The following is a 27,545-nucleotide window of genomic DNA, read 5'->3' on the forward strand; positions in this document are numbered from 1 at the left end:
CTCTTGATGGGTTGGGGTTCAGACTGCCAAGAGCAGATACGTTTTCTTCCAGGGACAGTGGCAGCTGACTCTTCCTGCAATCACAGCTATTTTGGAAGAGAAGTGGAGTGCAGGGAACCCACTGTAAATCAAAAAACCCGCCTGCACCCACCCGAGCCTTGCTGGGTAGAACCTCGAGCTCTGTACTGTTTCCTTGTTCACTCTGTATCGGTTTCCCGCTCCCTACTGAGCTCAGATCCCTGCTGTTTCTCCCCAGGCTGAGACACATACACACAGCACTCAGCAAAGCTAATACAATTATCTGTGTGTCAATATGCTGCCATGGTCCCGTTTGGTCCCACTGGGGTCTTGTTGGTATCTCACTGCTGAACTGAATGTTAGTTCTGCACGGTTCCTTCTTGTTTACAGCCAGCATCAGCATCCAGCCAGCCTGGGCTTGCTCTAACGGCTTTAACCTTGCCATCTCTTGTTGTCCTGATTTCTTTTCTCTTATGTAGGACTCTCTTGATAGGCCTGATTCCAGTATGTTTCCGTTGGTTGAGAAGTGCAGTCCCTTAACCATTTTATTTGATGGATAAGCTCTTTGTTGCTTGGCAGTGCCTTGCTGAAGTAGGAAGCCAATTACTGAGCTGTGCTATAGGCAAGACAATGAGTATGGGCACAGAAGGAGTAAAGGCAGCTTTTTTTGGCAGAGGGATCTTGAAAATAAATCGCGTGCAGGAAAACAGTATTTGTCTAAGGAGCTCATGGTTTGAGGCTCCCAAAATAATCTTTCTGCATCATTCTGACTGTTCTTTTACTCTCCCTATTAATATATTTCCTGTCTCATTTTATACACAAAATTATGAAACATCCATCTCAAACTTTTCCTTGTAGTGTAGCAACACCCTCACAAACTTGTAGGTCAAGTTATCAGGAAGAGAAGCTTTAAGAACTGGGAGAAATTTGTCTGGCTCAGAGGTATCTCCTGGCTCAGCTCTAAAGGTTCAACCACAAATGTTGCTGTATTTGAATAAGCATTTTGTGCCGGCCACCAGGTCTACCTCCTCCATTGCAGTTGCCCTGGGTTTGTTGTGACCACAAGTAGCTGCGGCCTTGGATTAATGTTTTATCCAATGTGATTATGTTTGGAGTGGCTGAGGATTGTCTCATACCACAGAAGTCAAGAAGCAGCCTGCTCTCTGGTGAAATTGTAATGTGGTCATTAGAGTTAGATTAGATTAGATAGATCTATCTCCAGGGAGCCAGTACTATCTCTTTGTTTCAATGCACATGGGCCAGTCAAGTTCAATTTATTGGGATTTTAAAGCCTAGTTTGTCATCCAAAACCAGAATGTGACGTGGCTGTAAAAGCAAGATCTTGTTCATCAGCTTTTATGTGTGTGTTTTGCAGCAGCAGTCAAATTGAAATAGCCTGCATCTAATCCCAAAACTACTAATGCAATTATATTGGGAAAGAAAAGACTTTTTATGTTTAATTTGCCCTTCTACCTTTTCCACTATTGAAGCTTATACAAGAGAAATGATCTAAGAAGGAAACTTATGAACGGGTAGGTTTTTGGTTGATAACAAAATTGTCCCAGTAGCAGGGGTTTGGTGTAAGAATGAATGTGATGTTTAGTTGGTATCTGATGAGCTATATTCATGGTGACATTAACTTCTGTCAGTCATCTTTGTAGCAGAGAGACCGTTCTTTACCCTCGTGTCTTTACGATCTCCGCTGTGGACTTGCTGTCTTCCTGTTATGTCTGAGTAATACTGTAGAAGTTGTAGTGACTTTAGTATATAAAACAAAAGACACATCTTAAAGTGGTATGGATCTGCTGACGAAAACCCAAAGAGTTGATGCAGCCATGCTAGGGAAAAAAAAATAAAAATTACTTTCCAAGTATTGGTTATTTAGTTAAAAGAATGAGCACATGCTGTGTTCATTTGCAAACCATTGCAACTAGAGAATAAGGAATATAACGTTGCATTGCCGGTAGGTGATATTGCTGGCATACCTTAAGTGGGATACAGCTATATATTGCTGCAAACCCTTTTGAGTGCAGATAAAGTCACAGCTGGAAGTCTGTGGTTTTAGAGTCATAGAATAATTGATTTTGGAAGGGATCTCTGGAGGTCATCTGTGCCAACCCCTTGCTCAAAGCAGGGCGAACTGTGAATTTAAATCAGGTCTTATGGAGGATCCCATGGAAATTTGATTGAAGCTGTTAAAGTCAGAGTGAGGTGATACTAGATTTTATGCTTCGAGGAATAATTCAGCACAAGCACTGCTCTAACTAGGTTTCTTTCTCCTCTAATTCCAGTGATTACATTAGTGATGTCCCACAGCAGGAAATTGGTGAAGACTTTCAGTCCTGTTTAACTGAAGAAGTGGCTTTGATTTATTTATTTATATATTTATTTTGAGGGGATTGACCTGAAGATACAAAACCCTGCCTTATCCAGGCAATTGGAAGAAACTCTGGGTCTAGGGGGAGAGGGAGAGTTCAGCTTGTTCCAGCTGACACCTGCTGTGAAAGATTCAGGGAAAGCATGAAGAAGTGCCCATAGGCAGTGTAAAATGGGTGCGAGTGAAGAAACCTGATCTCAGGGAGAGATGTGCCACAAAGGAGCTGGAGTCCATACGCATCAAGTTTGCATATGGTCAAGAAGGCAGTCACTGCAGGGTGACAGCACGTTCCATTCTTCATCACTTCTCGGAGTCGCTTGGTGGCTCAGTGGACTCTGATTCACTCTGCACTGCTCACTGGTGATGAGGGTCGCATCAGCCCCACTCACAGGATTCCCAGTGCTCAGAGTTGTTCCTGCAGCTTTGCGGTTCTCCTGGTTGATGACAGGACGTTTGAGGAGCACGAAGGACCAGTCTATTTGCCACTGGGAAGGTCTAAGGGAGGAGCTTCTTTGGACTGGTTAATATTACAAGACTTAAATTTGGTGAGATGTTGTGCAGATCAGCAATGGTTAAGGGAGTTCAAAAGGAATCCCAATTCTCCAAATCACATAATTTCCCATATGGTGTAAAATTGATGAGGGTAATTAGTACCATATGGATAAGACATCCCAGGAGATCTTGGGCTGAGTTTGTAAGTACCTATGGTGCTTCCTATGTTTGGTTAAAGACCTCTAATGAGACCAGAATTTTGACATTATATACTCTTTTGGAGGCCACAAGAAGCAGGAAAGCTTCATGGCTAGAGATCATCGGCCATAATTGGAGAAATAAATTTGTTTAGCATTCAAAGGGGAACAGTGCCAAGTGAAACAAGCAGCTTTGGGAATTTGTAAAGAACAAATCTCTCTGGTCAGCCTCAATTACTGCTTTGGCTAATTAGTGGAGCGGAGGTGATGAGGACAAAGCAAAGAACTGTATTTTAACAGGGCATTTGGGTTTGTGCTTTTGGGAATTTCAGAAAAAAACCCCAACCAAATAAGCTTAAAGTAGAAACTTCTAGTCTTGTAGGTTGCCCCTCTAACTGAAAGGGGCAATGTGTGGCATGATTTTGCATCATGAAGGGTGTCCCCTTGGTTCAGTGCTAGAGCTGATCTTTAAAACTCAGTTAGAAAGTGAAATAAACAAAAGTTTTCTCTTTGAGTTCTTTTGTATGGACGGAAGAGAAGGGAGAACGGGGAGAATGTAGTCTGGCATTCTACACATGGCTCTCGTAAGCCCTTAGAGACAAACTTGGGTTATCCAGGGAAGGAGATGTCTTGATCGTGTTCCCGAATAGTATCAGAGAGAAGCTGCAGTAGGGCTGCCAGTTGTATCTACTGTCAGCAAACAAGGTCCTGATTCCCTTATCTGGTCGATCCCTTGGCCTCAGGAGTGATGGTTAACTGTGCATGGGTGATACTAAGACAGAATATTATGGACCTGCATCAAGCCAGTGGATTTAGGAAGGAGTGGGATGGAAGACAGAGCAGACTGTCTGGAAGCACAGACTGTTGTTGCTCGTTTTTTGTTAAACACTGTTGCTACCCACTATGAAGCATTAGCTTAATTAACTCGGGGGACAAATTCTTCTGTCTTGGCAAAGTCCATCAACATCCAAGGAGTATTCTGTCCATGTTATAAATATGAAAATGAAATGAAGATTTATTTGGGTACAGTCTAATCACAGAAAAGCCAGCCTGTCTCAGAGATGAATGTACTAACAATTTCAAGAGTAGACAAATTGGTACTCTACCCTTCCATTGCTTATCTGATGTGAGGCTAAATTGACTTGGAACCCTCTTTGTTTTACCTTTGCTTCTCAAAGGTGAATGACATCCTGTAATTAAAAGCAAAAACAAGCACTTATGCCCACATGTTAAAAAAAAAAAAAAAAAAAAGAAAAAGAAAAAAGGAACAAAAATCCTTGTCAGGCTTTTATTACTGCCTGATATTATCATCTATTGATATTCCTGGTCTGATTTTTTTAGATAATGTGGTCTCATCTTGGGATTCGTGGATTCCAGTTCCTCTGCTGCAGCGTATTCTTTCATGGTTAGAATTTTCTGAACTTGCGGCATTAAGATCATCCTAATGATAGAACCAGAGCCCACTGTTTTCCTTATTTACGCAGCCTGATTTTACTCTGTGCTCCTAATGTTATTTATCATGGTTAGTCTGGTCTTATCCTCTGCCTCCAAAAGTAGGTGATGACTAATGCTTCCAAGGAAGGAAGGATAACAGAACCTCGGGCAGCCACAGCTGATTTCAGTCTGGTTTTTGTCTTTGATATTATTCATCATTTTACCCCTTCCATTTTAAGTAACCATTCTTGAAAAAAAGGTCTTATGCTAGCATCCACCATTTCGTAAAAGGTGGCTGAAAAAATTGAAGAGTTCTGAGTAAAGATACATGAATGAAACAAGAGAAATCTGCTCGTTACAGTGAGTTTAATTGATACTTAATTTAAATGTTTTGATTTGATTTAACCAATGACCTGGCTGTGTTCTGAAAGGATCTGCGTAAGGAAGAGAGGCAGGTCTGTAATGCAGATGATGGGAGCCTAACAAAATCCAATGGTTGGAAGTGGAGCTAGATAAATTTAAAGCCAGAAATAAAGGAGAACCTGTAATTATGGTGCTTAATTGTTTGCCCAAACAAATGCTGTGATGTATTCTCCAATATTTGCATTCTTTCAGTTGAGGCTTCGTGTACTTTATAACAAATATTCTTTAGCTCAACAAAAGCTTTGTGGAGTGATAGTTGGGTAGAGTTCAGTGCCCTGCACAGTGCAGAAGGGCTAGACGAGATGGTCAATGAGGAGGGCTCTCAGAGCAGTGACATAAGGAAGATTTAGGCGATTTTTGTCTGGGGTGGGGCAGTGAATTTAGGAAAGGGTTATTGCCAGAGGGTTCAGTGAGTTAAAGAGTCTCAGGAAGAGCTTGTAGCAGCCAGGTCAGGAATGGAGGTGTTGAGTTACTGCTGACCAAGGAGGATGGCTGTGTGACAGTGGCAGGCAGAAATGCAGAAGGCTTCAGCCAAGACAGAGGGAGATGAGGCAGTGATGGGGAAGCGTGAGGTTGCTGTCCCTCTGGGAGGGTTCCCAGGGACACAGGCTATGATGAGAAAGGTTGTTCCAGCCTGGCTGTGTGAAACGTTGGGTGGCTAGACTCATGCGGGTTTGTTAGGAAGGGGCTTGTTGAATTCAAACCATGTCTGACGAATGATTTGCTTGAAGCGGAAGTGTGGGGGCAACTGTAGATTTAACCTACAGTTTAACTTTTCAGTGAGAGCTCTGTGGTCCAGCCATTGGCTTGAGCAGCAGAAGGATCAGGCACTTTGCATTTGGCATCCAAGAGCAGCAATAAGTGGCTTGTCCAGCAAAAGGCTGATGAGACTCACTGTTCTCCAGGGGTGTGTGTGTGAGGGGATTGCTTTTGAAGAACCAAAGTGATCAGATTGGGTCTGATGGTTTTTCACCCCATCTGCTCTTACCCTTGAAGGAGGAACTTGCTGTATTCACCCTTAGAAATGGGTAATGCAGCTATTGTGTAACAGCTCCATCCCTGACAGCCAAGGTGAGCAGATGCACTTCTGAACCCGCTTCTTGGGTTCCCCCAGCCCATCCATCTTGATGCTCCTTTTGTTGCCTTTTACCTGTTCCTTGGTTCTCTCAAGCCTGCAATATCCCATAGTTTATTCATTTTACTCTCTTGAGTTTCTCAGTGACTGTAGCCTTCTTGTAACCACCGCCTTCTGCAATTCCCCGCATCCCACATCTAGTTAGAAACGTCTGAAAACAACTCTGTTTACTGTAGAACTGGCAGAAATAACTTTTTTTTGGAAGGAAACGCTTCAAAGACAAAAGTGAAACATGCGTTTGCTGGTGGTGTTTGCTGGCTAGCCAGAAAAGCACTGCCTTTACCTATTGGATGTTCTCAATCCAAGTGGAGGAACTACAATCACGCAGAGGTGGTGGCATATATAAGAGTAAGTTTAGAGTAAGAGAATTGGTTATAAGCCCAAGTTTCCCTGTGCGGTTTTGATTACTTGTCCACATCACAAAATGTTCATCTGTTTTGCTCCAAAGAAGCTTCTGATTGAAAACCAGACAATGTTGCAGGGAATGGTGAGGGAGCACTGATGGCTTTGTCTGAATTAGCCAGGGTGCTCCACCGTGGAGAGGTCTGCAGAGAGTGGGGGGGGCTGTGCCCATCTGCAAGCCACTGTCCCTTATATTTTACCTTGCTCTTGGCCTTTTACCAGATGAAAAAAAGGGGGGAACATAACAGCAAACCCACAAGTTTAGCTTCAGCTGTTAAAACGACATTCTTTCATTTTCTTTTTTTTTTTTTATGATCTCGCAAAGTAGTTAGGCTGAATTTAATTGAGGCTAGGGAGCTGGGGCTGGAACAGATGAGGAAAAGGGAACTTGCTGAAAACGTTGTCAAGGCACAGATAGGAAAAATGAGTGGCAGTAAATGCATAACAGAAAATGAGAGGGGGAGAAAGAGGAAGAGAAAAGGCTAACAGGGAAACAATTAGAATATACCACCACCGCCAAAACAAACGCGTTAGAGGGTAGCTGAGAGGGAGCTGCGTGCCAGCTTACAGTCAGCAATTGAGTTACAGCAGTGTGGTCTTCGCGCTCCCAAACTGTCCATAAGAGCATTCTGCTTTTTAAGCTCCTTCATTGAGATTCACATCATTTTCAGCCATCCTCAGCACTGTGCAACTTGGCTACTGAAGCAGATAGTCTTGATTTGTGCGTCACTCAACCCATCCCTGCCGTCAGCCTGGCAGACCATGAGAGCTCAGTGGGACTGAGGTGTGTTGCCTGGGCGGTGGTTAAGGAACAATTAGGTAGTTACCAGAATAGGAATAATGGTAATCCGGTCAGTACTACTTTTTTTGTTTGTGGGGTTTTGTTTGTGGGTTTTTGTTTTTTTTTTTTTCTTTGAATCAGTATGGAGGTAACATCCAGGGTCTGAGGGTGCTTCATGGGGCAGGATGCTCTTTCATATGAGATGTCAAGCCAGGGGCTGAAAACCTGTCAGAATAAAACTCCAGGATGCTTTTAGCAATGGGTAAGGCATAGTCGTCTTTGGATGTAATAACTCTGCAGAGTGCAGGGTTGTCCTGTTTAGCTCTTAAGGCTGAGTGCCCTCATTGCTTTCTGCTCTTAAAACCTAGATAGTTGCCTGAGTTTTATTGCTGCGTTCTACATTTTTGTAGAATGGGGGAGGAGGAGGCAGCAGTGTAGGTGAATCTTACTGCTCTAGTGGCAGTCGTTTTCTAGGTCTGTCAGGGCTGGTGTTGGTAACGGGAAGTACCAGGCGGTGGGAGTGCGGTTCGCGTGCCCTCCGCCCCCACCCGTCGCGGCTGATTTCCTCTCCGGCCCTGTGGGGAGGACCTGCCTTTCACTTCTTGCTTTCAGAATGATGCTCCACACTGTTAATGTAAGGTTGGAAGGCAGTTATATGTGGGACGGAAAGCTGTGTCCTTGCAGCTCAGCCTTGGATGCTTGTCCATCTCCAGGGTGGTCCTGCCTTGCTCCTGTCTGCCTTATTTCTAGCCAGTCCCTCCGTGCTGGCCCCAGTGGCTTTCTTTTACTGGTATCAGATGTCTAGGACAACAGGCTCATCCTCCAGTGGTAGGGATCACGAAACCACTGTGTGCATGCCGAGCAGTCAGAGTGCACAGTGAGGAAGAGCAGCAAGTGTTGGGGCTGATGTTTGGCAATTGCCAGTTCCTTTGTCACGCAAGGAGCAATGGAGGTGGAAAATGATCACAAATTGTCTGTCTCCTAGTGTTGGGTCAGACATTGGGACTCTAAGTAGAAATGACTCCTCAAGTAGGAAGCCTGTTACCTCTAGTAAACTTACTGGGCTGGAATAAGCACACACACACACACATATATATCTATATCTATATATATATCAGTTTTACCAGTCATCGCTGTTAGCTGGAGGTACTGTCCCCACACTACCATGTGGAGATCTTGCTCCTTTCCCCTGAGCACTGACTCAGCATTGCTAACAGCAAATTACTAGAACAATGTTATCCGTGCAGGAACCCACAGGACTACTTTCTCTAGTTTATACCCGAGAGTCTTCATTTGCTTCTTTGATAAAGCACTCAACTGAATTTGCTCCACCATGAAGCTCGTAGGATGCAGATGCTTTGCCAGCGAGGATGAGTTGGCAAAATAGCTCTGCTAAGTCCCAACAGCTTAGCCTTGACGTTTCTAGTGATGTGTGAGCCCAAATTAGGAGAAAGGGGAAATGAAGTGTGATTTCTGCTTTGTTTTCTCTAGGTAGACTTAAATATGCTATCAGATATGCCTTCTTCCTGCCTAAATGTTCCATGTAATCCTGGGGGCTGGTTGAAGAGCTCAGCGTTGTTTGTTTCCGAGAAGCCTGTATGCGTGGGATTCTTAGCTGTGAGGCACCAAGAGTGTGCTCAGGTAGGCTAGGAGCGGACCTGTGGCTGCATTCCTTCATGGTGTGCAGGCTCTGCGTGGCTGTACTTCTCAGCTTTGGAAATACCTCCTCGTGAGCCGTTCAAATAGACGGCTGCATGCATGACCACAGAGCTGTGTGAGAATAGAGAGTTGTAGCACTGTGGACTTTGGTAATGATTTCACTCCAAGGGGGTCTACACCTGCCAGAGGCCACCTTTCATCTGTCCCCTTTCCTCTTCCCGCCCTGAGCTCAGAGAACTGTTCAGACGGGCTAATACAGCCCTTGGTGCCACGCTCAGCAGAGCTACAGATCTCCCTTGCATCTCAGTCCCAGCGGATTGCACTTGCTGCTGCAGTTAGAGACCACCTCTTTGCAAATTCAGCAGCACCTCTGCTTTGTCCCATTGTTCCCAGATGGAGGTGCTTTTCTGCAATGGCAGTCTGCTAACGTCTCCCGTGGCCTGGTGCTACCTCTTGCACTGATCCTTTTCCATGTTCAAAACAAATCTTTCCTGATTGGGTCACAGTTGCCTGCTGGTTTTGGTGGCCTTGAGGAGTCCTGACACCAAAGCGGAGTGTGAGCAGAAGTGACAGAGTGCTCAAGAGCTCCAGAATTAGCATTGGCTTTTGTCTGCATGGGGTCTTCATTTCTTCATCACATCTCAAATCCAGCTCTGCAGGATCATCTGATGGTACTGTAGGACCATCGCCGCTGCCCAACGAGTGTGGTTTGTGTGCAGTGAAAAGCACTTGTTCAGTGCAATGAACAGGTTTTTTATGGACAATGTTTTCAGCAGCATCTGAGTCCAGTTCTCAAAAGTGATGTAGGCTTTTAAGAGGCCAAAACCAAGATTTTCATAAATAAATAATGATTTGGGCTGCCTCTGTTTTCTGTTACACAAGTCGAGATGTCTAAAAGGAGCCTGGTTGTCAGCGGTTGTGGGATTCTGGCATTTTCTCAAAACTGACATGCTTTTAAAATGTCTTAAGCCGGGCATTCGGAAATGGAGGCATCAACAATGATGAGCTGCTTTTGAAATCCTTTTCCATAAAAGTTTGAATGAAAGTTGCTGGGATGAGGGATCTTAAATGACACGTGAAAAAGTGCTAAAGGTATATTTTGGAAGCGTGTCTGCCTATCTGTGGCTACACTTGTCCCCAAAGCACCTGCACTGTTGTACATTAATGTACCCACAAAAGCCTAACAGGGAAAGGCAAGTATATGACTACTGTGCTGAATGGATGGTGGGATTGATGGTCTTCTCCGGGGTATCAGCCTGCCTCCGCTTTGGTTTGAAGAGGAAAATAGTGCCTGCTTTTTGTAGGCACCACCAGTGAGTTGATCAGTAATTCTGACCTACTGGGGAAAAAGAGACAAGTTTTTATCATAAATCCTATACATCAGGACCAATATGTTTAAAGATAAGCACACGCAAGTTAAGCATGTTAAAGGGTTTTGTGGGTTTGATTTTATAAACCAGCAAAGCAGCAGGTTTGCAACTGTTATTTCCTCAGACTAAATTCCTAACATATGTGTGATTCTCTTTGCCTCTCCTCTCAGATCTGAACCATGTCCCACCCATCCTGGCTGCCACCCAAGAGTACCAACGAGCCTGTTGGACACGTTACTGCAAGGATGGAGACCACACACACCTTTGGGACTCCCAGCATCTCGGTGTCTACCCAACAGACACCAAAGAAGTTTGCGCCTGTTGTTGCCCCTAAGCCAAAGTACAACCCATATAAACAACCAGGAGGTGATGGTAAGCATTTATTTTTTTTAGGAAGGAACCACACATGTCTAATTCAGAGGAACCGACCGCTGACACAGGCTATTCTTGACTTGCTCTTTGTTGATGAGTTTGTGGGAGCCTTCCTGTTTCAGGTCATTCAAATCAAGAAGAATGTGAAGGTATCTCTTATCCTCGCTCTGGTTAGCCACCCTCCTGAGAGGTGCAGGGCTGGGGGAGGACATGGGGGCAGACCTTTCTTGTTTTTAATTGGAAGCAGATGTCCTATGACCAACATTGGTGCTTTTCAAGGGGGTTTGCTTGTTTGGTCTCTGCTGGTATGTGTTGATCCAAGGAGCTGGGGCTTGAACAACCCTTTTCAGTATTGGCTCTTTCATCCCAGCATGATGGGAATCCTTTACAAATGTGGGACTGAGCTGTGGGAGTATGGGGTATAATTGGGGTGGTAGAGCATAAGTTTGGCAGAATGGGTCTAGGAGTGCTTCCTCTCCAGCCTGCTGGTTTGATTCAGTTTTACTTTTATTCTTTTACCTCTACTGTGGAACTCTCTTGAATGTGAAATAATGTAATGATATAATTCTGAGGATATTTGCATGACCATTTTAATAGCCTCTGGAGCAGTAAAACAAATGCCTGCCAATCACCGTGTGCTGGCCTTCCTCTACCTCCTGCTATAAAAATCCTCCTGTCTTCATGTAGTCAAGCAGCAAGCGTGGGAGTTGGGTTCCTGGCTTGCGGACACAAGCCAGCAGCGGGAGCGTCTCTGGGGTCTGCAACTGGAAACCTGCCAGTTGGAGCACCCGGGATGCCCCTAGCTGACAGTGGGGAAGTGTGTGATGGAACCTTAACTGCAGCAGAAACAAGGTGGAAGCCAAGGATTTTAGGAGAGAGTGGTAACTGTCTTGGCTGAGTAGTGACTTTTCTATTCCCGGTGATTTACTATGGTTAGAAATGGGTGGAAAACTCTTCCCCCTCCTCCTCTCCATCCTCCCCCAATGGAAAAACTCAGCTGTATTCAAGCAAATGTTCAAACCACCTTTTGGGTTTGGGTGTTGGATGCTCTGCTTTGTTCTGTCATCACTTTTCCCTCTTTTGTGTTGAATGCAATAAGATAGATGTCATCTGTATCTTTTTTTCCTTTTTCTACTCTATCTTTTGAAAGTGTATGCATTTTCAGGAAGACTACAGAATAATGGAAAGGAAGAAGAAAAACAATGCAGCGTATTAAATCTCGCATTTGAGCAATTTTCTAAAGTTAAGGATATTTTGTAGGAAAGTTGGAAAAGTCTGATGAGTGTTTCATTTTTTTTCCCCTCTGCTGCTCTAACTTCGGAGAATTCAGAACGAAAAAAGAAAATGTGTTGGAGGGGAAAAGTGAAGTCATATGCACCTGTTCTGTTGCCTTCAGTAACAAAACATTAGCGAGGAAGAGAAAGACATTTGGAATTAAAAATGTAAAAAAAAATCCATTTCTGAAGTGCAATGAAAATCTCACCTTCAAGTCAAATGGAAATTTTTATTTTTCCAATTCTCTTAAAATTTAAAATAGTGATGGAAATTTTACACTTTTTTTTTTCTATGAAAACTGTTGTTGATCTGCCACTATTTTTTTGTTGTTGTTGAAAAATGTTGGTATGTCTTAATTGTCAGTGCCTTGGTGATTGTAGATCCGATTAGATGTGACTCAGGAACATTATCACCTTCTAAAAAATTCTTTGTTTCTTGGCGTTTGGGGAAGGAGGCTGTCCCGAAGAGCAGAGCAGACTCTGCAGGCTGAGAAGGGGAGATGAGGCACGCCAACATTTCTCATGCAACACTGATGACCCAGTCTCGCAAGTGGCTGAGCATCGCCAGGTCTGTTAGAAACCAGGAGACCTGAGAAGCTCACAGGAGACCTTCTTCAGTGCCAGTCCCTTGTCTTGTCTGGTGCTGATGGCTTTTAGAGATCCCATTGTCATCTGACAGGCCTGGAAGGGCTAAGGGTTGGCCAAGACCTGGTCAGGGACTGGTTTAGCGATGTGACAGTGTGCCTGCAGCTTAAGCTAATCCACTTTCAGAAGGTGACATGCTGCTGGTCGGTGTCAGCAGCTGGTGCAAAGCCATTAGCCCAGCCATATATAACCCTGAGAACATGAGACTTCTGGGATCTGGCAGGCAAGGGGGGACAGCGAGGAAATAATTAGCCCAACATGCTTCATTCACTTTCTATGGCTCCCTTCTCTGCTCCAGGCTCCCTTACTGTTTCTTCAATGACCTCCGTTGTTTTTGCAGCAATAATTCAGCCTGGGAAACTGCTCCGTGCCCCACTGATTCCCTGTGTAAAGGGGCATCGCGGGTTGTTTTGCCTAAATTTGTTCTCTGTTGGTCACAGGTCTTTCCCATCTGGTTAGCTGTGACTCTGTAGGTGGAGGAGCTGCAGCATCTCCTTGTACCCCAGTGTGTCTTCATCCATCCTGCCCCTCCAGAGGTCCTTCGCTGGAGGTACACGGGCTTTCCGCCCAGTGCGTGGGTAGCACACAGCGCAGCATCCTTCTGCCAGAGCTGAGTGTGGGCAGTGGCACCGGGAAGGGCTGTCCCAGGGCTGCGATGGGGCAGAAAGCGGCCGTGCACATCGCAGCCTGGCACAGCCTGGCCTGCCCCAGCCCTGTCGCTGGAGCTGGCTCCCTGCTACCAGAGGCTGCAGGGATGGTATCGGGAATCTCACTGGAAAACCAGAAAACTCTGTTCCCGGTAATTTCTTCAGCTCGTTGCTTTTAACATTAGGGAAAATTCATCCTTTGGCTTTGTGTTTATTTATCATTATTTTGTAGGTGTGTTGCTCACACATAGCAGGTCTGCTTGGCTGATAGCATTTGTGGTTTTATTTCTTGAACACATTGAAAGCGCAGGAGAAAGATACTGGAGTGCCAGGCTGTGGAGCAGGCGCTGCGTGCACGGTGGGGGAACGCCTGTACCCCCCTCTCCCTCCCACCAGGGCACTTCCTTAGTCTCACCTTGACTTTAATTTTACTTATTTTTTTTTTCCCCAACACCCGCAAAAAAAATCAGCCAGATTAAAAGCTTTTCAATGGAACTTTAAAACAAGTTAGAAATGGTTAAATGAGTGAAAAAAAAGTGAAATTGCAACAGCCAGCAGTTTATAAACCAGCAGCATTTTAATGTGACTGGAAGCACTCAAGGCGCGCGTGGTTTCGACCAGCTAAGTGAGCAATTTTCCCAGCGCTGCCGGCTCCCCTCCTCGCTGTGTGCCACACTGACTCTCTGCGACTTGTTTCAAACTAGATTTGTCAACTCATCAAAGCAGAGACCGTGTCTTGCTGTCGCAGGGATCCGTTTGGTGGCCCCCGGGTATGACTGCAGTAGTAGTTGTAATAACAATAATAATAATCAATAAGACCACAGCTCTGATTACCGTCCTGCATGGGTCTCTGCTGTGCAGCTGGCTGGAGAGGCGAGCGCAGCTGTATTTTTATAGGTCCTACAAACACCGGACCAGACTTCCACGTGCTGTGGTCTGGGCTGGGTTTCTGAAGGACTTAGTGCTAGTATTCCCCGCTGCTATGGTTCGCGGGGGATTACCCTTTCCTGACCCTGGGAGGTGTGAGCACCACTGTCCCTGGGATGTACAGGTGCCTGATGTCTTATGCAGCTCTGTATTTGCCCCGCAGAGAGAGGGGAGCTGTTTGAGCTTGGGGAAGATGATTTTCCACAAGATAAAAAAGTGTGCATAGGGAGGAAGTGTAGCTGCTAATGAGTTAGGCTGGAAATCAAAATTAGGTGTCTGGACATTCGAGCAGTGACTCTAAAAGAGTGGCACCGTGGCCAAGGGCGGTCCATATATGGAGCTGGATGCGTTTGCAATTGGAAAACATCTGTGTGTTGAGAGAAGACAGGTCCTGAAATGGATGAGATGTCATCCAGCCATGGGTCCTGACAGTCCACCTCTTGTATTTGGCTCCTTTCTCCATGCTCACACGTGTTTGGTGCTACCTGCCTCTTCCTTCTGTTCCTCAGCAGACCCCATCCAACAGCATGCATAGCGGCTCTCATCCTCTGTATTCATTGAGCAGCAAAATCTCTTAAGCAAAATAACACATTCTTCCAAGCAAATGGTATTAATTTTGTTTCCTTTAAAAGCTTTCTACCGTTGGAAGTGTTTAAGGTCAGGTTGGATGAGGCTTTGAGCATCCTGATCTAGTGAAAGATGTCCCTGCCCATGGTAGAATGGTTGGACTAGATGATCTTTGAAGTCCCCTTCCAACCCAAACCATTCTGTGATTCTTTGGTTGCCCTCCCTCCTTTCCCTGCCGCTTATTCTCTCCTGCTTTCCAGCTTTTACACTTAAATTGGTATTTCACCATCATCAACAGAGCTGGGGCCTTGGGGAAACTCTGCCACACATCTGTTCCCATCTGTGCTGGGCTCAGGAAGATGGGGAGGATTTATAGCTTGCAGATGAAGCAAATTCCCTTTTCTCCTCTTTCACTAGTCCCAGGGAATGGGGCCTCACCCTCCAGGGCAGACGAAGGAGGCATCTGGCGTGGAGTGAGGTTGATGATGGTTGATCCACCATCTTTGTGCATGCTGCCATGGGCCTGGTGGCGGCGGTGCTGGTGTGAGCGTGCATGCCCCGCGGCATGGGGAGGAGCAGATGGCAGCTGCTCCCAAACGAGTGCCACTGTGGCGGGGCAGTTGGGGTGCGTTGGGATGGTGCCCGGAGTTGTGAGGCCAAAATCAGGGACTTCAAAAACGTGTAAAAATCTGTTGTCGGTCTGAGGTGCTCAGAAAAGGCTGAGTCGGGGCTCTTTGGGCCATCAGATGGCTCGAGCGCAGTGAGTGGAAGGCTTTGTGGTGTGATTTGCCTTTTGCTTTGGATCCTTTTGGTTTCAAGCTTGTTTTCATAACTACAAAAGCCCTTTTCCCCTTGCCTTCTCCCCTCCAAATCAAACCTTGCAGACACGAGCAGTGCAAGTCCAGGAGAAACAACACTGCTGATGAAGTCTGGCCAGGTTACAGGGTTGGGCTTCCCAGTCCAGCATTCACGAGCACTGCCGCAGCTCCTGTGGGTTGAATGCACCTCCTCTGCCATCATCTGTGGTCACTTGAAGGATGATTTGGTGGTGGCTGGGAAGGGAACATGTCCATCCTTGCCTACTGTGAAGTGCCAGATCATTGCTTGTCTCTGAGGAGGTCTCCTGCTCCTGCAGAGATGACTGTCTCCACTCCCAAGAAACCAAGTTCCTCATACTCTTGCAATGTCTTTCATTCATATGAATCTGACCATGAATGTTTCTCAAGCTGCCTGAGACAGACTGAGATACCGCAGTGCCAACTCTGGCCAGAGTAGGATGTGCAGAGAGCATCCCTCTCAGGACAGTCGTTTGGTTTACAAGGCTGCACAGTGCTTGGACCTGCTTCTCTGTCACCCTCTGAGGCTTGGAGGACAAACTCTGCAAAATTAGCCGCATTAGTTTATGCTGCTGGCTCCTTCTAAATTCAGTGTTTATTAATGCTGACGTCTTTTCCCTGTAATTGCCACCCTTGGTGAATATAATATCTGCAGAAACAGTTAATATGGATTTAATAATGGAAACTAAATGAAGGGATGAGTATCAAAGCAAGCTCTTCCCTTCTTCCTTTCCTTAGGTGACTTTCAGATACTGTGAACAAGACTCATGTGGAGGTCTGTGAGGTTTTCATTACTTTTATAGAGGTTATTTTTTTGTTTGTTTTTTAACCCAACTCCTTCCATTTACCTTAGTTGCAGGACAGGGCAGTGGCTCATGAGACAAGGCACAACAGCAGGACCACCTCCAGGGCAAGGTTACGTGGTTGACACCGATGTGTATGCTTGAACCCAGCTGACCCAGGCTTCCCAGGGCTTGAACCTCCCAGCCCTCCTCCTCCACTTCATGCATGTGGAGGCTCTTGAGCACTGGCGAATTACATTCCGCTATGTCTGTAGGGGACTGGGAGTGTGAACTATCAGGCTGTTTGTTGGGTTTAGTTGTTGGGGTTTTTTGGGGTTTTGTTTTTTGTTTTGTTTTTTTTTTTTTGTAGACAGATGTACCTAGTATGTTTTGTTTACAGCAGCTACTATCAGTAGCTCTGTCTAATTTTTGGAGCTTGGGTATGGATTTATTGGACTAGACACTCAGTGTTTTAGCTGTGCTGTTCCCTGCTCTGCAATCTTTGACAGTTTGCAGAAGCTAAGCAGGTCCAGAGTCTATTCATCACTTGGATGAGAGCCCTGAAAGAATAAATTCAGGCCGACTTGGGAGATTCTGTAGGTTTTGTGGTTTGTTTTTTTCTGATTGTCTGTGCTGGGTCTGCACCATAGTCAGAGGAATCCTCGCTAGTGGGAGGGCTGTGTTGGTTGAAAGGGAGAGAGGTGGCATACCTGCTCCTTGGTGCTTCTCGTGAGCTTCTGCGATGCTGTGCCTGTGACTGGAAGGAGGTTGGGGTGCAGGAGCATCAAGCTGTGTCTCAACCGCACTCCGATGATGGTTTGTGTGCGCCTTGTCCAACACTAACATGAGATAATGCGATTTAGTCTTTCATCACGGTGGAAGCAGAGGCTCTATGTCTTGCACGTGTCATGAGTTATGCACGTGGACCGTTGCTGCAGCCCAGATGAGGCATGGGAATATGTTGTTATTTGGTCATTTTGATAGAGAATTGAGTCCTGCGAGTACCAGAGTTCTTCCAGCGGGACCTGCTGGTGTCTGCCTCCTGCCTCGCTCCTCAGCTCTGCAACCAGCTGAAAAAAAATCATTGATGCTCCAGGGAGGAGGCAGTGTCTCAGTGATGAGGAAAAAAAAAAATCATCTGAGAAGTGCACTAACCCTTTTCTGGTCCCATCATTGCAATGGGTGCTATGGTCCCATCCCTCTCAGGATTGAGTTCGTGGAGATCAAAAATGTGGAAATAAAGAGGTAACTTACTGTTGCAAACCATCCTGACTGTGCCTGAGCACAGCCCCCACGTTTGTGCTTTTTTTTTTTTTTTTTTTTTAAGAAAGCTTTTTTAAAATTGAATATTATAAACTTTTAAAGCCCTTCTTAATCCTTGCTTTCTTCTTCCAAGTGTTTCTTGAGCTGAATGAAATGGAGCAGATGAAACAATACTTTATTCATTAGTGTCAGGACTGCATCATCCACAGGCTCTTACAAAATACAGTGAGTGAAAATGAACTTGAAGCTCCAGGCCTCTTTGTGGTGGCTTTGCTACCTTCTACGCAAGAGCATTTAAAGCACAAACAAAGCCCCCGAACCCCGCAGAACAAGCGGGAAGGCGGGGGTCCCTCATTAAGGGGTAGCTGCGAACCAGTTCAGAGCAGCCTTTCGGAAGTCTCCATTGATTTCTGGCTAATGACATCCTCTTCCCCGTTGGTTGAGAACCAAGTGAAACCAGTTGGAAACGAGTGGTGGTTCTCATTTGTATAATAGCGGATTTAACTTGCCCCAAGCAAGCTGAGCTGTGTTGGAGAGGCGTGACACCAAGCTGGTGCCTTTGTGCCCGGGCAGCATCCCTCTACTCGATAGCTTATGAGTTGTGGAGACACGGAGCGTTTTGCCCGGTTGTCCACAGCATGGTGAACCGGTGTCAGGGCTTGTGAATCTCACCGGTGTAAATGAACCAGCTCTGGGTGGGTCCTACTGTTTTGATTGCAGTCATCCCAGAAGTTGTTACTGCTCGGGCTGGATGATGGTGCCTGCATCTGCTTTTTTTTTTTTTTTTTTTTTTTTTTTTGTTAGAGACAAATACGTAGGTCTGTGCTCTTGGCTTTGCTCTCAGGATAAACATTTTCCTTTTTGAAATACCACCTCAGATAATGGCACCGGGAAAAATGCAACATAAAACAGGTGCATAAAAACTATTATTGAACCAGTATACTTATCCGTAGTTCACAAAATGTCAAGTCAAGCCACCAGGTTTTATTAACAATTCTTACTGTGTTTTGTTAGAATTACAAATATTAAACTTTCGCAGGCTCTGGAGCACGTTGCCTCTTATTTGGGAACTACTTGAAGTAGCGTCTAGCCTTGTTTTTGATTCTGGTGAGTGAACTCATATTTCCTCTGTTTTTTGGTATCATAAAGCAAACATTACATTCCTCAGCAGGTAGATTTTTAAATTTTTTCTGCCATGCCTATTTTTTTTCTCATTTTCTTTTCCTCCTGTCTGTCTCTTCTTCCAAGATACTATATTTAATTTTTCCACTTCATTATTTCAAACATTGAATAGTGATTCATCTTTGCAGTGGCCTGTTCTGTGAACCACAATAGTTTGGGTAGAATAAAGAAAAAGGGCAAAAAAGGGAACGGAAAAGAGGAAAAAAAGACGGTTCTGACATACACTGGAATGGAAAGAAGCCATCTTTTTCTAACTCGAATTGCAAACATCTGCCATTGACGATATCAAACCTACTTTTAAAAAAGATAATGTTTGTCTTTTATATAGTTTTAAGGGGCTGTGCTGCCCAATCAAAGCGAGAGCGCAATGTTAATGCAGAAATTGCGTGAATTCAAGCAGGCAGCACTTGTCCCTTTTATTTTAATCCGAAATTTTAACATCCTCCAGATGCTAGTCTGTTAAATAATAACAATTGTTATATGACAGTTAACAGTCAAGTAGTATTTTTTATTTTTTTGCCCATGTTCACACAATGCAGCTCTTCTATGCCCTGAAAGCTAACTGTTATAATAAGGGATTAGATGTATATTTTTCCTTTTCTCTGCCTAAAGCTTTTTTACTCTGCCAGACAGAGCACTGCTAAGTCAGAGCAACCAATAAATGTCTATTGGATTATATTACAGGTTGGTCTAATAAAAGGTTAGAAGAATGAATGAGCAACTCTTGAAGCCACAGAAGCTGTACTTGTGGCCAAAGAGCAGGCATTTCTGGCAGTGAACACTGCACAATTACAATTTGGACTCAATATACGAGGCCCGAAATGCTCGTTGCTAAGCGAAGCGTGTTGAGATGGACTGGCCGCAAGAGCTGAGGGTCCGTGAGGGGGACTGAGAGTCCTGCACCTCTGGCTGCCCCAGGGAGGATGGTTGTGCAGAAGGGGATGAGCAGGGGTCTGGTCTAGTTCCTAAGAAGCAGATATCACTATCTAAAAATTCCCCTTCTCTTCTCTTCTTTAACTAGCACGCACGCTGGAAAGTCGTAGCCACGGAAGAACGTGCAAGCATGCTCTAGAAGCTCAACTGGGGATTTACCCAAACTATTTGAGGAGCTGCGAAGTGCAAAAGACTCACAGGTCTTTTCCAACTCTTATTTCCTGTGATGACAATGACTAAGGAAAGGTTTTGGTTTAGTCTAGACATGACCAAACCATAATGCAGAGCCTGGCATGAAGGGCTGGTTGGTAGAAATCACACTGACATGAGAACTGGCATTTGTTTTGTCCAGGACTGAGTTTATGGCAAATGCCGGGGAGGTGAGGAATAATTATAAGAGGAGGGACCTGTGCATCTGGGCCACCTCTGTTACAAGATCCATTTGGAAAGATTTAGTTCCTGGCTTTTCTAGATACTCTGCAACAGCATTGGGCTTTGTACAGTCTGGGGACCTGTGGTGTGAGGATCTGCCCTGGGGTCCCGCTGCGGGAGCTGCCCCTGAGCAAGCCTGGGGGAGGAGAAGGGGGCCCTCAAGAGTAGGAAAACAGTACTAAAACAGTAGTAGTAAACACAATCTTTCAAAAGTAGGTTTAATATAAGACATTACGGATGTTTGAAATTTACGTTATAAAAAATGAATGCGATGAGAGTTAAATTCTTACTAAGTGGATACTGACGGTCTCTGAAGGTTGGTGGCCCATCCTGAGCCGTACCAGCTGGCAGCAGACCTGTTCTTTGGTAACAACATCAACAAAACCAACTTTCCTTAACTTTTTGCCCCACGTACCCCTCATCACAAGCTCACAATCTGAGTTCCAAGTTTCCCATCTTCCCCCCCACTCCAGCCCCATCACCTAGGGCTCTTCTGCAAAGGACACGGTGCCAGCCTGTGTCTGTTTCAGCACATCCTGGGAGCAAGTTGGACGTCCCAGTGGCTTCCTTGGGACCACCGTGCACCTACAGTTGGGTGCACTTCCAGCTGCTTTCCTCATCCAGAATAATCCAGCTCAGCTCTTTGCAGGACCAGGTCACCTGTCAGCCCCTGAAGTGTCAAGACCAGCTTTACAATGTGCTGTCGAACTCTTCAAGGGAACGTGCTAACCTGCCGCACGTTATATATTTGCAAAGATTTTTGCAGGAGAGCAAAAAGGGATAATCATAGATCCTGGGCTGTTTCTCGGGAAGGTTAAGGAAAGGAAGGTTTCTCAACAAGGATCCATTAACACCACTCCGGCTGACAGGCAGTGAAACACAGGAGGTAAAAGTCCATTCTTCTCCCTTCCCAGTCCTGCGATTTAAAAATGTTTGAACGCGCACATCAGAAGCCGGGGAAGTAAAAGCCCCCAGTTGTGCCAGGAGACTCTGCAAAGGCCACGGCGAGCGAAGGGGCTGCAGAGTGTTAATATAGTCCATCATTTTGTAACGAGCCCGATGTTCTTGTATGAGCCGTGTCAGGCTGTTGTCTGCACGCTGTCTTTGCTGATCACAGTAATCGGGTCATAAGAGAGGGAGAAGTAATAGCGCGTCTCTTAGCAACCAGCCCCAGGAGAAAGAGAAAATTACTCAAACAGACTATCCAGCCAGGGAAGTAGAAAGATGAAATTTTCTGAAAGTCTGTTGGAAAGTGCTCAGGGACATAATTCTTTTATGTGTGAGATCCTTATAGGCTGGATCCAATGATATCAGACGCTTTTTTTTTCTTGTCATCTTCCTGGTAAACTTTTATTTTTAATTGGCCTCGGAAAAACGGGGGGGGGGGGGGAACCTCCTCTGAAACAGAGACATTTTAAAAAGTAAGTGGCAGATTTTCGTATTATCTTTAACAGTGCCAGGGAGAAGGGAGGGGAGGGGAGGGGAGGTCAGCGTGTCTCAAGGCAGGAGATGAGGGGAGCCTCTTATCTCTGCGCGAGTGCTTTGGATGTTTCCCATGTCAGTACTAGCCAAAGCACGTTGCTGTATCTGCCGATGCTGTGGTGGCACGTACAAAACAAACTTGCTGGGTCTCCATTGCATTGCACAGGGTGTCATGTCCCATGAGTGTCATGGACTCTGTGCTGTGATGATTGACAGCTTTCCAGAGAGCTGGACCCGATGTGTCCTCCCAGCAGCTGTGCTTGGACAGCCCAGTTTGAGAGGTCAAACAGGGCAGGTACTGGTCGAGTTCATGCCAGCAGCCTTTCCCTCATTAGCCTGGCTTTCTGTCCTCTTCCAAGCTACTGGCTTGTGTAAGACATGTAGGGGAACATCTTTGAGACCTTCTCAAAGACCATTTGGCCAACGGTGGTTGTAGGGCTCAGAGGGGAGGGCAGTGGTGGGGACAGTCTGGAAGTCAGAGTAATAAAACCAGGAATTTGCACTTTATGTGTGGGATGGGGACAAGCTCATATGCTCGTATCTTGCGCTTTTAAAAGATTATTTTTTTTTTATTCCAGAAAGTTGCATTTCTGTGGTCAACTAGTCTACGTCTTTCCCAATAGGGTATGCTGGCTGCTCAGGGGAAGGGGACCGTGTCTGGGATAGTCTGCCCACTCTCGCTGGGCAAGAGCATAAATCCATGTGTGTTTAATGGAAAGGTGCATGCTCTAAGCTGGTCGAGCCTCCCCTGGATTTGTGGTTGCATCCTTAAAACTATTGTGGGGACAAAATGTTTCGGAAAGCCTGGCTTAGTCCCTGGCTCTGAGGAGACGTAAGGAAACTGTTGCATAGGTGGAGGGGAACAGACACTTCTAGGTGATTGATCCAGCTACTAACCTGTGCCCTTCCTATGCTTTTGTCCACTCTGTGATCCCAGGGCATGTCTAGGTTGTGCCGAGGGGTCAGCTCACCTCTGCATGGGATAGCTTGACTTCCAGTAACAGGTTTACCTGCAGATTCGTGTGGTTTAATGAAGCCTGCAACCGTTCCCCCAAACTGGGATCCTGGACAGTGGGTAAAGGGTTCAGGCTGACTTTTAGGCTGCTGTGGTTGAGCTGTTGTTGGTACCTGGGTTCACTCGAGTCTCTGTGTGCATGGGCTTGGATTCAGCCTAGGCATGGTATTACAGACATGTTCCAGGAGAGAAATGCTAAAGTTTTCGGAGACAAGGCTCACTTCAGCATCTTATCCTGGAAATAATCAGTAGAAGAGAGAGGAGGAAAAAACCAACAACCTTGCAGCTGTACAGAATTAATAGCTTAGAAGCAACATCTACTACTGTCAGGGAAAAGTGAGATAAGGAACAATATTAATTGTAACTGCTTCCAAGCAAATCATAGAGGCTGCTGCTTTGTTGTCTTGTCATATAGAAGAAAGACTTTCTTCCTTAAAAGTTTAGTAATTGAAGAGTTTTCTTGCTATTTTTGTGAGTGCCAGTAAGTGATGTTTCCTGGAAATTTTCCCCCAACTCTATAAATACCGCCCCAGGGCTTACAACAGTGACTCAGTTTGGGAAGTCGACACCATGCACTTCCTCAACGCAGCCAGGCAGCCCCCTGGGCGGAGCGCGTGACTTCTGCAAAACCATTAATTGGTTCTTAAACTGCAGTACAATTAGGCTTCTTCTTGAAAACTGAATTCCTGTTGCTCAAGCTTACCTTCCTGTCATGTTAGAGGTGAAGGCACAGGGGGCAGAGGAGGCTGAAGCACGGTTTGGGTCTGGGAAGTTGTAACTGGCGTTTCGAGGTGCCACCTGTGCTCCCTGTGATGTGCTTATCGAATGACCCCAACTGACAGATAGATGAGATGTTCCTAATTGCCACCCCTCACTGTCCTGGGACCAAGATTATCTCACAGATCTTGCTTTTGCAATTGGGTCCTTTCCTCCTTCCCATTACGCTTTTGACATCACTCTTTGTAGTGACTGGGCACAAATAGAGCCATTTGTAATTTTTTGTGTGGTGCTGGAGGAGAAACAGGACCTGGCTGACTGAATTAATTCTGCAAGTATGGAAGGAATATTGCACTGGGACCTCAGGTCCGACACAGCTGTCTTAGGTAGAAAAGAATTTATAAAGACAAGAGGCAACACATGAAGGCAATGTGAGCTGGGTAAAATCACAGCTGGCCTGCATCTCCTCCGGTATCGGCGGGGACATGAGACCACACAGTCACAACGAGTAATGTATGAAGTGTTGCAGTATATTCCTCATCTTCTGCTTAGTCCATTCGGTGCCTTAGATTTGGATTAAATTCATAATTCCATTTTCCCTGTTAACCCGTCCCTGTCGACACTGGTCCTGCGGAGTTTGAGGCTCTAAATCTTCTCTACAGCAGAAAAAGCAGTTGGGTTTGTAACATGAGAATACTTGACCGACTTCTCGTGGCGCATCAGATGCTCAGCCTGTGCGCGTCAAAACGGGACATATGCCCTCAAGAGGGAGAAATGACCTTGCGGCAGCAGCTGGGGGTCGGGCTGGTGGATCTCCAGCTCCCAGATCACTAGGTTTCGTTCAGATTGTTCACTTCCCTCATTAAGGACAAGAGTCTTTTAGAGAGCTGCAGGAACGATTGGTTTGACGGAGCCTGAAAACTCTTGATATTTAAAACATTTCTCCATGCCAGTAAATCGCTCTTGTAGGCCAGATAGAAAATACTTTATACTTAGCAGCTCATCCAAAACAAGAGATGTGATGCATGATCACAGCTGAGCTCTTTCCCTATAATCACTGTTGGACTTTTTAAACAAATAACTGCTGAACCGCCCTGTTTCCACTCTGAGTATATGGTGCTTTCTTGAGATATTACTGAGACAAGCTAATGGAGGATCCATTTGCCTTGTTGTGCCTTCTCATGTGGGAAGACTATTAATTCCTGTTTCTGGTGCACATTTAGCGCTGCCTGTTTGTATCTGTCCAAAAGCGCGCTTGCTAACGATCCCTTTTGCCCCAGCGAGAATGTGTTGTGTAACTGCGGTAGAGAAACAAATAAAAGAGAAATAATGTAGTAGGGTAACTATTTTGAGAGATGAGCTTTTGCTTGGCACGTTGATTTTCCCAAGAGATACGGCACGTCCAATACCTCGTGTAAGTTGACCATCCAGTGTGGCATGGGTCTCCATAGCGGGAATATTCCATTTTAAGAATCTGTTGGGTAAGACATGGGCTCGTGTTTGGTGGACACCGCCAACTATTTAAACGTTAAAGTGCTATGAATTCCACCTGTGAAACTGGAGGCGGAGGTAACACAAGTTGGAAAATTTGGGCCTAAATGTCAGGGCCTAAAGGTCACATTTCATCGGTGGAAAGTGCAGTTGTCACCACAAACATGAAGGTGCTGGAAGGGAATTGAGGCTCCCTGTCTATTTGATCTCCTAGTACCTGGTCAAACATGCTTAGTTTACACCAAGTCCAGAGATTGATTTTTCTAACAAACCTGTCCAGCAAATGCGGTTCTGTTCTTAGGACTCAAGCTCCCCTTTTCTTGTTTATTTTATTTTTTTTTCCATGATCCAAGCGTGGTGATGAAGGTTCTGGGCATTCAGTCCGTGACTGGGATGGAGCTGAAATCGGAGCTTTCTCTTGTAGCAGTTCTGGCTCCGTCATGCCCGCAGTAATGAAAGCTCTTTATGAGAGGAGCCAGAAAACTTCTGAGGCATCAGAAGAAGCAGGAAGATGCATCTTATTTCTATAACCATTTAATTGCGAAATCTTTTGACTACTTAGAAAAATGATTAGTCAAGTCTATTGGAAGGCAGCGAATGTCAATTTGTGGGGACCATGGGAGGTTTGATCGTTTCAGATTTCTTACCTCCTTGTTTTTCCTTCTTCTTTGTTGAAAATGGTAAATGATTAAAATGAGGGTGTGTTTTGAAAAGAAGATTTCTAAAGAGAGCTTGGAGGATTCTGTGCTTTTTTGTTAATTATTTCATACGGAATAGTCACCATTTGCAAGTGTTCAAGAAACAACAAAGCATTTGTTTGCCGATTCCAACATTTTAGCATGGTGTTTGAAAACGAAATCTTGGTTTTGTCTGATTGACCCTTACTCACCGGTACCACAGGCCGCGTTTCCCTCTGACACTCGCGCAGCCCAGTTGCCGCTAAGTTAGGGCAGTAGTGGCTCCTCTGAGCGGATTTACATAAATGCATCTGTCTGGACCTTGCAAATAAGTTTGTTATTTGTGCACGAGGAAGACCTGAAGCCAGATCCTTCTTGTCAGGGCTGGCCCGGTTGAGCCGAGAAAAGGCACAGCCTGCAAGGAAAAAACACTTTTAGCTTTAGCCAGTAGCTCCAGTTCTTATTGGGAATAATCTGCACCAGGACACAGATGTGTTTACTGTGAAAATGCCAACTTTGTATCATCATATCTATGTGCTTTTTGATATTTGTTGGAAAATAAGAGAATGGAGTTTTCTTTCTTTGATTAAATATTTTCATGTCAGGGTTTGGAAGCTGTGTCCCAGCAGGCTTGTTCACATACTGAACTTCAGCTGTGGGCTTATCTTAATGGGGAAGGAGTTTATTTCAGTTAGCTGGCACGTGGAGACGAGGGACCGGTGAAATCTCAGTTGAAGCTGAGTGTTTGTATCTCTCATGTGAGTTCTCAAGTGGAGCTGCGTTATCTTCAGGTCACCCTGGTAACTCTGATGAAAATCACCGATCACAATTTTGCCTCTTCCTAGTCATATGTGAGCTACCAGAGTTAAGAAGACATCTTTAGCCCTAAGGAGGTCCTTACTGAGCTTCTCGGATCTTATGACCAGTAGTATGGTAGTTACGATGCAAATGGGCTGGTGAATTTGTATTGGTCAGCTGGAATACGGTCTACACTGGGGGTTTGGGATGTTGCTTTGAAAGTAGTGGTGAGGAGAACTGATCCGTTTCTCGTCAGCTCTACGTATTCTTCGTCGACATCGGTACCTGTAAAGCGAAGCATTGCTTCTCAGACTCATTGACATGTTGTCTGTTGCCCGTTGTCTCATAAATCTCCCCGTGAAGCTCTAAGTAAACACTCCTGGGTGGAATCAACAGATCATCTTTGTGGCATTTCTTATCATCTAAAGAATAATTCATTAAAAATTTAATGACTCTTTTGCTCTGGAGAGGAAAAAAAAAGAGCTGGCGCCTGCCTTTAAAGTTTCTGTCTTGTATTGTTTGGTAATTTTTGTTTTGTTTTGGAGGTTTTTTATTTTATTTTGGAGCAAATCAAGTTGATAAACTGAAAGAAACCCATCTTATTACAAAAAGCTTGAGTGCTTCTGAGAACATTTAAAACAAGGATGACTAGAAATGACCTTTCCATCCTGGAGCGAACTTTGAGTGTATTCTCCCTTTGGCATTTCTAATGATAGACTTTCCATCTGGTCTTTGCTTAAAAGCTAAGATGCAACTTGGGTTTTTTCACATTAAAACTGTGCATAGTCTAAAATTAATCCTCTTGATCATTTCACTTCAGGGAGAGGAGTGCAGGAACACTGGGAATATTGACTTATTTTTAGCAACTCCATTCAGTCCTCCTGGCAGCAGATTCCTTTTGTCCCAAATCAAGTAGTTTTTGATATGGGGGAACCCTGGATTTCCCTCTGCTTGAATTTGGGGAGATTGTACCCCTTAGAGGAGATTTGAAAAGAAATCGAGGATATGTCAGTGGCCCTGGTGGGGTGCATGATCTGGGTCAGTTGTGGTTACATCAGCTACCCCTGGTAATACTGTCATTTCTCTTGCTGCAAATTCCCTGGTCCCAGTTTCCCATACTGATTCCCCAAAGCTGAATGTGCAAGAGTGAAATCGTAGCAAATGAATGCTTCAGGGAAGAATTGGGGACCTCCTGAGATGTACCAGTGCAACCATTC

General features: G+C 45.2%; 1 protein-coding gene across 1 annotated transcript in view; it reads left to right on the forward strand.

Annotated features, from left to right (window-relative positions):
• The window catches only part of LPP (LIM domain containing preferred translocation partner in lipoma), a 340,377-nt gene that overhangs the window by 120,219 nt on the left and 192,613 nt on the right, over positions 1 to 27,545 (forward strand). Inside the window, exon 4 of the mRNA XM_082486985.1 lies at positions 10,459 to 10,660. Within this exon, the coding sequence (XP_082343111.1) occupies positions 10,468 to 10,660 (193 nt within the window). The 5' untranslated portion in view covers positions 10,459 to 10,467. The remainder of the gene's footprint in view (positions 1 to 10,458; positions 10,661 to 27,545) is intronic.

The sequence above is a fragment of the Vanellus vanellus genome (assembly GCF_965231255.1).
Source record: "Vanellus vanellus genome assembly, chromosome: 8".
Classification (NCBI taxonomy): domain Eukaryota; kingdom Metazoa; phylum Chordata; class Aves; order Charadriiformes; family Charadriidae; genus Vanellus; species Vanellus vanellus.